Source organism: Hyperolius riggenbachi, chromosome 7 (assembly GCF_040937935.1).
Source record: "Hyperolius riggenbachi isolate aHypRig1 chromosome 7, aHypRig1.pri, whole genome shotgun sequence".
Lineage (NCBI taxonomy): Eukaryota > Metazoa > Chordata > Amphibia > Anura > Hyperoliidae > Hyperolius > Hyperolius riggenbachi.
This window is the reverse complement of record NC_090652.1, coordinates 127,790,019-127,806,423: the sequence shown is the minus strand read 5'-3', so window position 1 is coordinate 127,806,423 and position 16,405 is coordinate 127,790,019. Positions and strand designations below refer to the sequence as shown.

The following is a 16,405-nucleotide window of genomic DNA, read 5'->3' as shown; positions in this document are numbered from 1 at the left end:
TAATGTTAATATACCAGCTTATACCCGTTTGTGATGCCATCTTGTGGCCATGTGGCAGATTGCTAGACCTGGATGTGTAATGGCAATCTTAAGCATGGTATGCATACTTCCATTGGTGTTTATGCATTCCCATGCGTACATCAGTGGTTGTATGCGTAATTACGTATGCATGAAGCGACGCAGGGAAACTCCATCATACGCATTCTCCATTGAAGTCATTACGCATCCATGCGTACGTTAGTGGTCGCATGTGTATATACGTACGCGTTAATGCGACAATATGACCCAGAAATGATTCTTCACTGAGTATATAACCCGGAAACGGACAGTCGTGAATTGCCACACTGCCTCTGAAGACGCTACTGAAGCGAAACGGACGTTAGGCGGGCCGTTCTCACCACCATGCCCCACAACCTTTGCTAACCACAACGGGTATGTGCACTTTACATGTTTGTACTGCATGAATACTGTTTGCATATTGAAAGAGCCGCTGGCAATAAAGCTCTTTTTAAAGCTAGAAGCAGTGCCGGATCTTCATATATCTATTTGGTGAATGAGTCTGATATCTATGTTTCTGGATCCTGAGCACGCTGTGCTTTGTATGTTTTACTACCTGGTGGAATCGATGCATTTTGGGATTGCAAGAAGCGATTTATTTTGAGTGCCGCTGTAGTGCCAGTTGCTGTATCCTCCATTGTGCAATATTCAACTTGTACCCTCCATTTGGGAGCACAAAATACGGCCTGTGCAGTAGCATGGAGCCGCTCATGTACAGCCTTTTTCTACTGCACAGGAGTGTACCCTCTGGCGCCTTGCACAGTGCGGCTGTGCTTGTTCATGGACTGGAGTGCAGTTAGCATAGATGAAGAGGGATCTAAGGTAAGTATCATTTTTATTTTTTTCCTCACCAGGCTTCAGGTTTTGTTTAAGTTAACCACTTCCCGACCGCCGTATGTACAATTGGCGGCCGGGAAGTGCACCCCGCAAGGACCGCCGTATTGACAAATGGCGGCGGTCCTTGTAGGGGCATGGGCGGAGCGATCGCGTCATCCGTGACGCGATCCTCCGCCTCCGCCTGGCGCCGCTCACCCGCCGCAACATCCCGCCGGCCATACGGAAGTGCCGGCGGGATGTTAACCCGACGATCGCCGCATACAAAGTGTATAATACACTTTGTAATGTTTACAAAGTGTATTATACAGGCTGCCTCCTGCCCTGGTGGTCCCAGTGTCCGAGGGACCACCAGGGCAGGCTGCAGCCACCCTAGTCTGCACCAAGCACACTGATTTTTTACCCCCCCTGCCCCAGATCGCCCACAGCACCCATCAGACCCCCCCCCTGCCCAACCCCCAGACCCCTGTTTGCACCCAATCACCCCCCTAATCACCCATCAATCACTCCCTGTCACTATCTGTCAACGCTATTTTTTTTTTAATCCCCCCCCCCTGCTCCCTGCCCCCTCCTGATCACCCCCCACCCCTCAGATTCTCCCCAGACCCCCCCCTGTTTACTGTATGCATCTATCCCCCTGATCATCTGTCAATCACCTGTCAATCACCCATCGTTCACCCCCTGTCACTGCCACCCATCAATCAGCCCCTAACCTGCCCCTTGCGGGCAATCTGATCACCCCCCCCCACACCAATAGATCGCCCGCAGATCCGACATCAGATCACCTCCCAAATCCATTGTTTACATCTATTCTCTCCTCTAAACACCCACTAATTACCCATCAATCACCCCCTATCACCACCTGTCACTTTTACCTATCAGATCAGACCCTAATCTGCCCCTTGCGGGCACCCAATCACCCGCCCACACGCTCAGATTGCCCTCTGACCCCCCCCTTATCAATTCACCAGTGCATTAATTACATCTGTTCTTCCCTGTAATAACCCACTGATCACCTGCCTATCACCCATCAATCACCCCCTGTCACCCCCTGTCACTGCCACCCATCAATCAGCCCCTAACCTGCCCCTTGCGGGCAATCTGATCACCCACCCACACCATTAGATCGCCCGCAAACCCGCCGTCAGATTACCTCCCAAATGTATCGTTTACATCTGTTATCTTCTCTAAACACCCACTAATTACCCATCATTCACCCATCAATCACCCCCTATCACCACCTGTCACTGTTACCTATCAGATCAGACCCTAATCTGCCCCTTGCGGGCACCCAATCACCCGCCCACACGCTCAGATTGCCCTCAGACCCCCCCCCCCCCTTATCAATTCGCCAGTGCATTAATTACATCTGTCCTTCCCTGTAATAACCCACTGATCACCTGTCAATAACCTGCCAATCACCTATCACCCATCAATCACCCCCTGTCACTGCCACCCAACAATCAGCCCCTAACCTGCCCCTTGCGGGCAATCTGATCACCCACCCACACAAATAGATTGCCCGCAGATCCGACATCAGATCACCACCCAAGCGCAGCGTTTACATCTATTCTCTCCTCTAAACACCCACTAATTACCCATCAATCACCCCCTATTACCACCTGTCACTGTTACCCATCAGATCAGACCCTAATCTGCCCCTTGCGGGCACCCAATTACCCGCCTACACGCTCAGATTGCCCTCAGACCCCCCCTTATCAATTCGCCAGTGCAATATTTACATCTGTCCTTCCCTGTAATAACCCACTGATCACCTGTCAATCACCTGCCAATCACCTATCACCCATCAATCACCCCCTGTCACTGCCACCCATCAATCACCCCCTGTCACTGCCACCCATCAATCACCCGCTGTCACTGCCACCCATCAATCAGCCCCTAACCTGCCCCTTGCGGGCAAACTGATCACCCACCCACACCAATAGATCGCCCGCAGATCCGACATCAGATCACCACCCAAGCGCAGTGTTTCCATCTATTATCTACCCTAAACACCCACTAATTACCCATCAATCACCCCCTGTCACTGCTACCTATCAGATTAGACCCCTATCTGCCCCTAGGGCACTCAATCACCCGCCCACACCCTCAGAATGCCCTCAGACCCCAGCCCTGATCACCTCGCCAGTGCATTGCTTGCATCTATTCCCCCCTTTAATCACACCTTGAGACACCCATCAATCACCTCCTGTCACCCCCTAGCACACCTACCCATCAGATCAGGCCCCAATTTGCCCCGTGTGGGCTCCTGATCTCTCGGCCAAACCCTCAGATCCCCCTCAGACCCCCTTCCGATCACCTCTCCAGTGCATTGATTGCATCTATTTTCCCCTCTAACCACCCCCTGAGACACCCATCAATCACCTCCTGTCACCCCCCTAGCACTCCTGTCCATCAGATCAGGCCCAATACAACCTGTCATCTAAAAGGCCACCCTGCTTATGACTGGTTCCACAAAATTCGCCCCCTCATAGACCACCTGTCATCAAAATTTGCAGATGCTTATACCCCTGAACAGTCATTTTGAGACATTTGGTTTCCAGACTACTCACGGTTTTGGGCCTGTAAAATGCCAGGGCGGTATAGGAACCCCACAAGTGACCCCATTTTAGAAAAAAAGACACCCCAAGGTATTTTGTTAGGTGTATGATGAGTTCATAGAAGATTTTATTTTTTGTCAAAAGTTAGCGGAAATTAATTTTTATTGTTTTTTTTTCACAAAGTGTCATTTTTCACTAACATGTGACAAAAAATAAAATCTTCTATGAACTCGCCATACACCTAACAGAATACCTTGGGGTGTCTTCTTTCTAAAATGGGGTCACTTGTGGGGTTCCTATACTGCCCTGGCATTTTAGGGCCCCTAAACCGCGAGGAGTAGTCTAGAAAACAAATGCTTCAAAATGATCTGTGAATAGGACGTTGGGCCCCTTAGCGCACCTAGGCTGCAAAAAAGTGTCACACATGTGGTACCGCCGTACTCAGGAAAAGTAGTATAATGTGTTTTGGGGTGTATTTTTACACATACCCATGCTGGGTGGGAGAAATTTCTATGTAAATGGACAATTGTGTGTAAAAAAATCAAACAATTGTCATTTACAGAGATATTTCTCCCACTTAGCATGGGTATGTGTAAAAATACACCCCAAAACGCATTATACTACTTCTCCTGAGTACGGCGGTACCACATGTGTGGCACTTTTTTACACCCTAAGTACTCTAAGGGGCCCAAAGTCCAATGAGTACCTTTAGGATTTCACAGGTCATTTTGCGACATTTGGTTTCAAGACTACTCCTCACGGTTTAGGGCCCCTAAAATGCCAGGGCAGTATAGGAACCCCACAAATGACCCCATTCTAGAAAGAAGACACCCAAAGGTATTCCGTACGGAGTATGGTGAGTTCATAGAAGATTTTATTTTTTGTCACAAGTTAGCGGAAAATGACACTTTGTGAAAAAAAACTATTAAAATCAATGTCCGCTAACTTGTGACAAAAAAATAAAAACTTCTATAACTCACCATACTCCTAACGGAATACCTTGGGGTGTCTTCTTTCTAAAATGGGGTCATTAGTGGGGTTCCTATACTGCCCTGGCATTTTAGGGGCCCTAAACCGCGAGGAGTAGTCTGGAAACAAAAATGACCTGTGAAATCCTAAAGTTACTCATTGGACTTTGGGCCCCTTAGTGCAGTTAGGGTGCAAAAAAGTGCCACACATGTGGTATCGCCGTACTCGGGAGAAGTAGTATAATGTGTTTTGGGGTGTATTTTTACACATACCCATGCTGGGTGGGAGAAATACCTCTGTAAATGACAATCTTTTGATTTTTTTTACACACAATTGTCCATTTACAGAGGTATTTCTCCCACCCAGCATGGGTATGTGTAAAAATACACCCCAAAACACATTGTACTACTTCTCCCGAGTATGGCGATACCACATGTGTGGCACTTTTTTGCACCCTAACTGCGCTAAAGGGCCCAAAGTCCAATGAGTACCTTTAGGATTTCACAGGTCATTTTGAGAAATTTTGTTTCAAGACTACTCCTCACGGTTTAGGGCCCCTAAAATGCCAGGGCAGTATAGGAACCCCACAAATGACCCCATTTTAGAAAGAAGACACCCCAAGGTATTCCGTTAGTAGTATGGCGAGTTCATAGAAGATTTTATTTTTTGTCACAAGTTAGCGGAAATTGATTTTAATTGTGTTTTTTCACAAAGTGTCTTTTTCCGCTAACTTTTGACAAAAAATAAAATCTTCTATGAACTCACCATACTCCTAACGGAATACCTTGGGGTGTCTTCTTTCTAAAATGGGGTCATTTGTGGGGTTCCTATACTGCCCTGGCATTTTAGGGGCCCTAAACCGTGAGGAGTAGTCTTGAAACGAAATTTCTCAAAATGACCTGTGAAATCCTAAAGGTACTCATTGGACTTTGGGCCCTTTAGCGCAGTTAGGGTGCAAAAAAGTGCCACACATGTGGTATCGCCGTACTCAGGAGAAGTAGTATAATGTGTTTTGTGGTGTATTTTTACACATACCCATGCTGAGTGGGAGAAAGATCTCTGTAAATGAACAATTGTGTGTAAAAAAATTAACAAATTGTCATTTACAGAGATATTTCTCCCACCCAGCATGGGTATGTGTAAAAATACACCCCAAAACACATTATACTACTTCTCCTGAGTACGGCAATACCACATGTGTGGCACTTTTTTGCAGCCTAACTGCGCTAAGGGGTCCAAAGTCCAATGAGCACCTTTAGGCTTTACAGGGGTGCTTACAATTTAGCACCCACCAAAATGTCAGGACAGTAAACACACCCCACAAATGACCCCATTTTGGAAAGTAGACCCTTCAAGGTATTCAGAGAGGGGCATGGTGAGTCCGTGGCAGATTTCATTTTTTTTTGTCGCAAGTTAGAAGAAATGGAAACTTTTTTTTTTTTCTCACAAAGTGTCATTTTCCGCTTACTTGTGACAAAAAATAATATCTTCTATGAACTCACTATGCCTCTCAGTGAATACTTTGGGATCTCTTCTTTCCAAAATGGGGTCATTTGGGGGGTATTTATACTATCCTGGAATTCTAGCCCCTCATGAAACATGACAGGGGGTCAGAAAAGTCAGAGATGCTTGAAAATGGGAAAATTCACTTTTTGCACCATAGTTTGTAAACGCTATAACTTTTACCCAAACCAATAAATATACACTGAATGGGTTTTTTTTTTTTTTATCAAAAACATGTTTGTCCACATTTTTCGCGCTGCATGTATACAGAAATTTTACTTTATTTGAAAAATGTCAGCACAGAAAGTTAAAAAAATCATTTTTTTGCCAAAATTCATGTCTTTTTTGATGAATATAATAAAAAGTAAAAATCGCAGGAGCAATCAAATAGCACCAAAAGAAAGCTTTATTAGTGACAAGAAAAGGAGCCAAAATTCATTTAGGTGGTAGGTTGTATGAGCGAGCAATAAACCGTGAAAGCTGCAGTGGTCTGAATGGAAAAAAAGTGGCCGGTCCTTAAGGGGTAGAAAGCCCTAGGTCCTCAAGTGGTTAAATTACCCATACCCCTGGGAAGATACCAGATCGCTTTTCTCTCTCCTGGACTGGATGGATTACTTACCTCTAGCTCTGCTACACTCTCTCCATACGCCCGGGTTCTCCTCCCACCACACTCGTGCTGCTCCCCCTCTTGGGCACTTCATATCTGGTGGCCTCGTCTGCCCCTAGAAACACCCATTTGCACTGCCATTGTGCCATCCTAAACCACTCAATCTTTTTTTTTTTTTTTTGTTTTTTTTGTTCTAGATCCAGAATTTCTCTAGGTCTTGCCTTTTTCACTTGTGGAACCTCTCCAAAATAAACATCTTGTATTTTGCACTACAGGCATGTACTAAACCAGAATGATGCTCTGTGTGGAAACGGAATTACTATCCATTGTATTTCAGCCTGTAGCAGAGCGCCATTGCTTTTGTCATTAATGGGATAGCATTTAAATAGAAAGAAATTTGTGAGATTTCCCACCCGCAGCGAACTTCTGTGTGTCCCAGTTCGTAAAGAGACTCTGTAACAAAAATGTCATCCTTTTTTCTACTATCCTACAAGTTCCTAAACCTATTCTAATGTGCTCTGGCTTACTGCAGCACTTTCTACTATCACCGTCTCTGTAATAAATCAAATTATCTTTCCCCTGTCGGCCCTGTGTCTGGAAGGCTGCCAACTCTTCAGTGTTGTTGATCTGTCATGCACGCCCCCCCCCCCACCTCCAGGCCCCCTCTATGCACACTCCCGTGTGTGTGTTATTTACTTTAGGCAGCCTCTCTGCTCTCTTGTCAGTAAGAGAAGAGAGCTGCCTTTTACAAGCTGGATAAATCGTCCTCTGTTAGGCTGTGAAAGGAGCTGGGCTGTCACATACTGAGGAATTACAGACACTTGCAGAGCTGTCTGCAGGAAGAAACTATCAGCATGTCACTCTTCAGTGGATGATAGCTGCAGGGGGAAGAAGGTTAACACATAAATGATCTCTTGAGATTAAAAAGGAAGGCTGTATACAGCCTGCTTGTGTATGGATGTATTTTGTATGTGTGGACATACTGTACATCAACCTACTTCCGGTTTTGGTAGCCATTTTGTTTGTTTATAAACAAACTTTTAAAAACTGTTTTTGACTACTTTTAATGCGGCGGGGAGCTGTGAAATTGTGACAGAGTATAGGAGATGTCCCCTAATGCACTGGTATGTTTACTTTTGTGCGATTTTAACCATACAGATTCTCTTTAATGAGTGGCTATGGTGAATTGGTGGGTGTCTAGGTTTGCTTACTAAGCCGCCATGAATTGCCTTTTCAGAGCGGAAAAATGAAGAGAAGAACAAAAGGTCCCGATACCATGATGAAGCAGATCAGAGTGCTTTGCAGAGAATGACCCGTCTGAGAGTGGCATGGACTGCACAGGAGGATGGCCTTATAATGCTCTGTCGTATAGCCAGTAGCCTTCTAAACATAAAGGTAGTTTAAGCAATCTCACAACCATGTATGTATGCGTTTCAGGTACACAGTGCACCCAGTGATCCCATGTTCACACTAGCCCCTGAAAGACATTTCAGGTACACGGTGCACCCAGTGATTCCATGATCACACTAGCCCCTGAAAGACATTTCAGGTACACAGTGCACCCAGTGATCCCATGTTCACACTAGCCCCTGAAAGACATTTCAGTTACACCGTGCACCAGGCGATCCCATGTTCACACTAGCCCCTGAAAGACATTTCAGGTACACAGTGCACCCAGTGATCCCATGTTCACACTAGCCCCTGAAAGACATTTCAGGTACACAGTGCACCCAGTGATTCCATGTTCACACTAGCCCCTGAAAGACATTTCAGGTACACAGTGCACCCAGTGATCCCATGTTCACACTAGCCCCTGAAAGACATTTCAGGTACACAGTGCATCCAGTGATCCCATGTTCACACTAGCCCCTGAAAGACATTTCAGGTACACAGTGCACCCAGTGATCCCATGTTCACACTAGCCCCTGAAAGACATTTCAGGTACACAGTGCACCCAGTGATTCCATGTTCGCACTAGCCCCTGAAAGACATTTCAGGTACACAGTGCACCCAGTGATCCCATGTTCACACTAGCCCCTGAAAGACATTTCAGGTACACAGTGCACCCAGTGACCCTATGTTCACACTAGCCCCTGAAAGACATTTCGGGTACACAGTGCACCCAGTGACCCTATGTTCACACTAGCCCCTGAAAGACATTTCGGGTACACAGTGCACCCAGTGACCCTATGTTCACACTAGCCCCTGAAAGACATTCTCCAGAGCAACTTCTAACATGCAAATCTCCACTGAGGAAGATAATTCACATTCTGGTTAATAAGCTGACCGCAAATTGATCAGCTACTAGCTTTCATTGGCTCAGTTTCTTTCCCTTCTTAGGTCAGTGCAGATTTGATTAATAGAAAGCATATGTTTATGTGTGAGGAGTTACTTGCTTGGCAAATACATACAAGGCATGTCCTTTATGATTACTGTGTATCAAAACAAAAGGTCACCGCAACATATATCGGCCTCAGTAGCTCAAAACTCTTATTTTCAGGGTAGGGGGTGTGGACGCTCATAAATATGTGTGAGATGCAAAGGCTAGCCTGATCCCCGAGAAGAGTTACTTTGTACAAAGTGCAAAGAAAGTGTTCCTGAAGGGAAAAAAGTGCGCCTTTGGGGTACTTAGCTTGGGAAAGGGGAACCATTGGATCCTAAAGTGGCTTCCCCTGTCCTCCTCAGCAGAGGGGATCCAGCACTGGGACCCCTATAGATCCGCTGGTCGGGAGCCTGCTGCAGTATCGGCTTCCCCTCAGGCTTTTATGGAAATAGCCAAGCCTGATCGGGTCTGCTCTACAGTGCAGGCATTAGGATTCAGAGGCTTCCCCCTCCTGAAGCAAGTGCTCCCCAAAGGGCACTTTGTCCCCTACAGGTTTACCTTAAAAGACCCTAAAGCAAGAGGAAAATGGATGCTGCCATATTTATTTCCTTTTAATCACTTGCCGGCCGCCCACTACCAATAGGCGGCGGCAAAGTGGCACCCCAGGACCTCGTAACGCCGATCGGCGGTGGCACCTGGGGGACTGAACAGCCGGGGATCGCACGCAGGGATGTGCGCGCATGCGCTGGCATTAGGCTCCGCCCACCCGCGACGTCAACCCGCCGGCCAATTAGCAGCGCCGGCGGGTTGTTAACCCCCGATCTGCCACATACAAAGTGTATAATACACAGAAGCACACTGATCCTGCCCCCTGATCGCCCACAGCACCCCTCCGATTCCCCCCCCCCCCCCGATCACCCCCTCAGACCACTGTCTGCACCCAATCACCCCCCTAATCGCCCATCAATCACTCCCTGTCACTATTTGTCAATGCTATATTTTAGATTAGGTCCTAAACTGCCCCGTGGGGGCTCCAGATTACCCCCCCACACCCTCAGATCCTCCCCAGACCCCCCTCTATTCTCCCCTGTAATCACCCGCTGATCACCTGTCAATCACCCCCTGTCACCACCTGTCACTGCCACCCATCAGATCAGACCCTAATCTGCCCCTTGCGGGCACCTGATCACCCGCCACACCCCCTGATCACCTCGCCAGTGCATTGCTTGCATCTATTCTCCCCTGTAATCACACTCTGATCACCTATCAATCACCCCGTCACCCCCTGTCACCACCTGTCACTGCTACCCATCAGATCAGACCTTAATCTGCCCCTTGCGGGTACCCAATTACCCGCCCACACCCTCAGATCGCCCTCAGACCCCCCCCCCCCCCCCCGATCACCTCCCCAGTGCATTGCTTGCATCTATTCCCCCCTCTAATCACCCCCTGAGACCCATCAATCACCACCTGTCACCCCCTAACACTCCTATCCATCAGATCAGGCCCTAATCTGCCCCCTGCGGGCTTCTGATCACCCGGCCAAACCCTCACCCGCCCCACCGCAGTGACAGAATTTTTTTTTCCTGATCAATGCTGGTCTCTACGACTTAACATTATGCCACACAATATGCAACCGCCAATCCAAGAAGCTACCACGCCCAGCCTTTTCGGTGGAAACCACTCCAAGTTTCCGAATGTAATATTTTTTGGGGCCTTCTCCTTAACATGGGTCTAGTCAAAAATAATGTATTGCGGTCTTATTGGTCTACGCACCCAATACATCACATACCCATGTTCTCTGCTGCCATGTCCAGGTCACGATTTAAGCACATCCTGCGCTTCTTGCACTTCAGTGCCAATACAACCTGTCATCTAAGAGGCCACCCTGCTTATGACCGGTTCCACAAAATTCGGCCCCTCATAGACCTCCTGTCATCAAAATTTGCAGATGCTTATACCCCTGAACAGTCATTTTGAGGCATTTGGTTTCCAGACTTCTCCTCACGGTTTTGGGCCGCTAAAATGCCAGGGCAGTATAGGAACCCCACAAGTGACCCCATTTTAGAAAGAAGACACCCCAAGGCATTCTGTTAGCTCGCTTGGGCTCGCTACATGATTTAAAAAAAAAAAAAAACTGCTGCGCTGCCTCCTGGCGGAATTTTTCATACCGCCAGGAAGGTTAAGAAGGCAAAACACACTAAGCCCTTATTCTTGTAAAGGTGAATACTTGGAAACACACAACAGAAACTAAAAATAATTTTCCGCCTAGGTGAAAAGACCCTTTGTGCCCTGGCAAGTTGTCAGAAACATTATGCACTACAACTTCGAAGAGTCACTGGACAAAACCTCCCACTCCATTGGAAGAAGAGCTCGTTACATCATTAAAAACCCTCAAACATACCTTAATTACAAGTAAGAAAAAAAAATGCTGGAACATTTGAAAATTCTTGCTGTAGCGTTTTGATAAAAAGTGGTATGATCGGTTTCACATCTAAAGGTGCCCGGCCGTCAATGGTACAATATTTTCCTCAGATGCAACATTTCAATCAGATTTGCAGGATCAAAAGTAATTGAAAGGTAATTGATTTTTCACATAAACCCGAATTATGACACTTTCTCTTTTAAGATACGATTGCAAAATACAACATTTCAATTTAGTAAATATCCAATCAACCATAGAATTGTTTTGCATCAATTTTCTCTACTTACGGTGTGTTTTTCTGTATAATTCGTTCATAAAAAAAAACTGATAGAAAGATCGCATCTGAAGAAAATATTGTACCGTTAACGGGCACCTTAAAGCAACTCTATCAAACCATGTGTTCTAAAATGACAATGTACAAATAAGGATAAGCCTTCTCCGGGGAACTAATGTGCATTAGGAGGCGTCAAGCCACACACCCAGTGGCGCCCACCACTACACCCTACACCCTCATTTGCCTGTCACGATAAGTATCACCTTTCATGCACATGTATATATTTGCTATGTACTGATATTACCTACAATTGATGGCAATAAAGACTGTTCAGCCGTGCCAAGCGGTTATCCTCCTTTTTGGTATCTACTCTCAAAAGAATCACAATTCATTGACTCCGTTTGTAGGATGGCAACTTGGAGACTGTGCTCTTAACAATTGCCGTTCTATATTTCTGTCATCATAGTGAAGGCATACACACAGACAGGTAATTATACTGGATAGTCATTTGACAACGTCATTTTACTGGCAGGCGTTCAATTTAAATGCAAGATTTACCTCTCATGATTTGCTTTACATTTGATTGCAGAGTGTGTTTGGCAGAAGTTTATCAGGATGAAGGACTTGTAGAAGAGTTTATGAACAGAAAAGCCAACTATGATGATCCTAAGGTACATTTCTCCTTATGTTTTAAGCTGTGAATTGCTATGAAATTAATACATTTGATGCTAAATTGAATGCTTATTAAAGTGTACCAGAGACGGGGGGGGGGGGGGGGGTTTATACATACCTGGGGCTTCCCCCAGCCCATGTGCTCGAATCACTTCCACGCTGCCGTCCTCCGCTGCCTGCAGCTGTGGTACCAGGTCCCATAACTTCCTCGAGTACCGGGCAGTCTGCCCAAGAGAAGTGCTCCCTCTACGTATCTCTCCAGCGACCAAAGCTACAGGCAGCGGAGGACGGTGGCGTGGGAGCGATCCGTGCGCATGTGTCTGGAGGAAGCCCCAGGTATGTATAAAACTTTTTTTTTTTTTCCCGTCTCTGGTTTTCTTTAGGAGGAGGAAACGTTACACAAACGGCAGTATAAATATAACTGGAATGTGAGAAACATGAATGTAGGCATTGCTTACTTAATTTTAAAAATGCCACTTGTCTGGTTGCTATGGTGATCTTTTAGCAAGTGTGTAGATGTTAGCTCCACTGGCAGCATACTTGTTCCTGGTGCTTATAACATATATAAATACTTCTTGTACTCTGAGGGTAAAGAAACCACAAGATCCGTAGTAAAGCCAGGTAAATGTCATTTTTTAGAACAAGATGAAAGCCCCTCCATAACCCTTATTTCAGATTTCTTTTAAGGTTGCATTCACAGTGCCATGTTGCGGAGCTGGGTTATAAAGTCTTATAACGCAGGTTACCGCATTGCAATGCGATAACTATGGGCCAGTCACAGTGCGACGTTATCGTCGCGTTGAAAATGTTGCCTTGTGGTAAGTCACTGCTTGCAGTCCGTTACCTCTAAACGCAGACACGTTGCGATTTTAACGTCTCATTAAGACGCAACGTCCCACTGTGAATATGCCCTCCGTTTCAAATTGTCATCATCAAAACAAACTGTTAAATTATTAAAATGTTTAGGCTTTGTGTGTTCTCCCTGGGTTTCCTTTCCGAACACATCCTGAGAACAAAGCGTAGGCTACTTATCTCCCCTTACTAAAAAAAAATTGGCCTTACACCACAGGTGTCAAACTCACGGCCCACGGGCCAAATGTGTCTCTTCTTGCCATTTTATGTGACCCGCGAGAGTTTCCAGTGTCCATCATTGTAAGAGAGAGAATGCACCACCTTCCTATCCAGAGGAGCACACTGGTGACAGCATCTCTAATATAAACCTTGTCAGTTTAAGCTGGGGTGCAGCAATACCTGTGGGTCCCTTCCCTCCCCCCCCCCCCCCAAGAAAAAAAAATGCATCAGGCCCCCTCCTGGAATCCAATGATGCATTGTGTCTCTCTGCTTCTATACTTTTTTTTCCGATCACATGACATGCATTGGGACATGCATTTTTTTTCTATAATACAACTTTTTGGGAACAGTAGCTTTAGGTATTGTACTACCGGTATATATTCAGCTCTGCTTATGCCAGATTATCATAATTTTACTTCAGATAACGGGTTTAAGTTGCACAAGGAACAGGTGATAAATCAGCGCTGCGTAATATGTTGGCACTTTATAAATACAATAAATAAATAAAAAATTAATGAGAAAACTGTTGTTTACATTATGTTTAGAAATACTACATTTCTCACTTGTTTCTGTTTATAAATAAAATCTGTAAAATATAATACTTTCCACATTCTCTTTTACATTTTTGGAGAAAGACATGTATTGTTTGTGAGAATAGGGCAGTTGTTCAATGTGCAAGTCATAAGACATTTTTACTTTTTTTTTCAAAATTAATATTTACGTATTCTTGTTATTTTGAAAGGTATGTGCAGCCGAGTATGAAGAATTTGTGGAGAGACTTCGAGTAAAGTTCAGCACACGGATGGATGATACATCATATGAAATCCCAGATAAAGTGGAGGAGCTTTTTAATAGGTAGTTTACAAAATCTTCTTAGAAGAAATTGGTGTTCTAAGGTCACTTGCACTTCATACTGAAATGGTAACTTGAGTTTCCACACAGACGTTATCATCTGCATGCGTGATGTAAACATTTTTCTTGGGATTTTCTTTCTGCTTTTGAAACCGCATAGGGTCCTTATACACTTAGCGTGCGTTAGTGTGCATTACTATGCGTTCATACGCGTTGGTGTGCGTTTTTTCCATAGAAGTGCATTGTAAGGAAGATTTCAGTTAAAGGGACTCCGAGCAGTGCAAAAACTATGGAAAGATGCATATCATTTTAAAGATCTCTTTCTCCTCTTTCTGACGACCCCTAAATCGTCGCCCTACGCCTTTTAGTTTTCTCTATTTTCGCAATCGAAAATCACGGCCACTGCAATTTCAATCGCGAATATAGCGAAAACTAAAAGGCGTAGGGTGGCGGTTTATATATCATTGGAAAGAGAGTTTTAAAATGATATGCATCTTTCCATAGTTTTTACACTGCTCTGAGTCCCTTTAAAGCGCGTATAGTGGGAACTGTGCCATAGGAAAATATGGGCTTTACCTTGAAAATCAGTTTTCTTTTAGTTATAACTGAGAGCAACTGATTAAGTGTAAAAGGGGCCATACACTTTAATTATGTATGTTTGCATGCATTTCCCCCATTAGGTAATTTCATTGTTGTTGTAGCAACAGGCTAGCTAGCAACAAACTACCAAAAATGATTAAAAAAAATCATGATCTTTCTGCACAAAAAAGCATGCACAACTATGTGGCACCATAAGAAATCATTATGTCTGATTCAGTTGCATTGATGTATGTTATGCGAAAAAATGCTGCATGCTGTCAGTTTTTTCCCTGTATCAAATTGCATATAAAAATCACATGGTATGGAAAAAAATCCATTGACTTACAATGCCATACATTTCAATGTGTATTTCCGGTGTGGAAAAGTGCACACAATTGCATGATGGGCAGCACGATGTTGTACTGAATAGCACTCTTGCCTTGCAGCGCTGGGTCCCCAGTTTGAATCTCGGTCAGGGCACAATCTTCACGGAGTTTGTATGTTGTCTATGTGGGTTTCCTCCCACATCCCAAAACCTACAGATTAGTAATTTACTTGCTCCTAAATTCGCCCTAGACTACAATGGACACATCACTATTGTAGGCATTAGATTGTGAGCTCCTCTGAGAGACAGTTATGGACATGAATCTGTACTCTGTAGTGGTTGGATAGTGTACTCTGTGACTCTGCTCCTGCCACAGGAGACCAGGATTCAAATCTCTGCTCTTCCTGGTCACTAAGCCAGCACCTATTCAGTAGGGACAAGACTCCCTAACACACTGCTTCTTCCTACTGAGCGCATCCTAGTGGCTCCAGCTCTGGCACTTTGAGTCTGCTACGAGAAAAGCACAATATAAATGTTCTAAAGAACAGCAAGAAATAGTCAGCGCTCCTAGTCAGGCTGCAAATGAAAGGAAACCAACAAAGGTGTGCAGCCCCTTCCTTCCCCCCCCATTTAATTTGCAGCCTGACTAGGAGCACTCCATATCTCTTGCTGATCTTTAGAAAAAATGTGTAGACCATTCATGGGCTAGCAGCCCCAGGTTATAACTATGTTTAATTGTCAGTTAGTGGTTAGGTCTCTTCCAAGAGGGCACGTCATTGTGGTGGGTGAGTCTAGTACTGAACAATCTGTACACAGGCTGTTTTTGAAGCCAACATCCTCCTATGTTGCATCTGTTTTGAATGCAAGTAACCTGCCCGTGTTTGGGCTCTACACATCTATGCAGCTGGTCAATTCGGGTGCAGCCTATATTTTTAAAGTGCTGCCATTTCCTTCTGCAATATAAATGTTCTGTGTCTTGTCTCTGTACATTGCTGCAGGAGTTATTGGCACTAAATACATGCTAAATAATAATAATGTGGAAACTGGCCCTCAATGTTTAATTGTCAAGTGTTATTTGGTAGAATTCCCCTAGCTTAGTAGTGCTAAAACAAAGTATACACAGAACAAGGATATGTGATATGCAGTGTTTCTCAACATTTTATTGGTATGTACCCCTTTTAAAACCCTGTACTCACCAAGTACCCCCTGGCATAGTAAACATTATCACAAGTACCCCTTGACAAATCTATTTTTATTCCTAGTACATAATAATTGGTTCTAAACCATTTCCTAGCATTTATTATTGCTTTTAATTAGCTAAAATACTGATTTGGTGTTGTTTATATAGGATTT

The 16,405-nt window shown here is 44.9% G+C and overlaps 1 protein-coding gene across 1 annotated transcript in view; it reads left to right on the top strand.

Moving 5' to 3' along the window:
• GTF3C1 (general transcription factor IIIC subunit 1) overlaps positions 1-16,405 on the top strand; it is a 136,795-nt gene that overhangs the window by 83,692 nt on the left and 36,698 nt on the right. The window contains exons 24-27 of the mRNA XM_068244636.1: positions 7,769-7,926; positions 11,127-11,269; positions 12,143-12,224; positions 14,039-14,151. Of these exons, the coding sequence (XP_068100737.1) occupies positions 7,769-7,926; positions 11,127-11,269; positions 12,143-12,224; positions 14,039-14,151 (496 nt within the window). The remainder of the gene's footprint in view (positions 1-7,768; positions 7,927-11,126; positions 11,270-12,142; positions 12,225-14,038; positions 14,152-16,405) is intronic.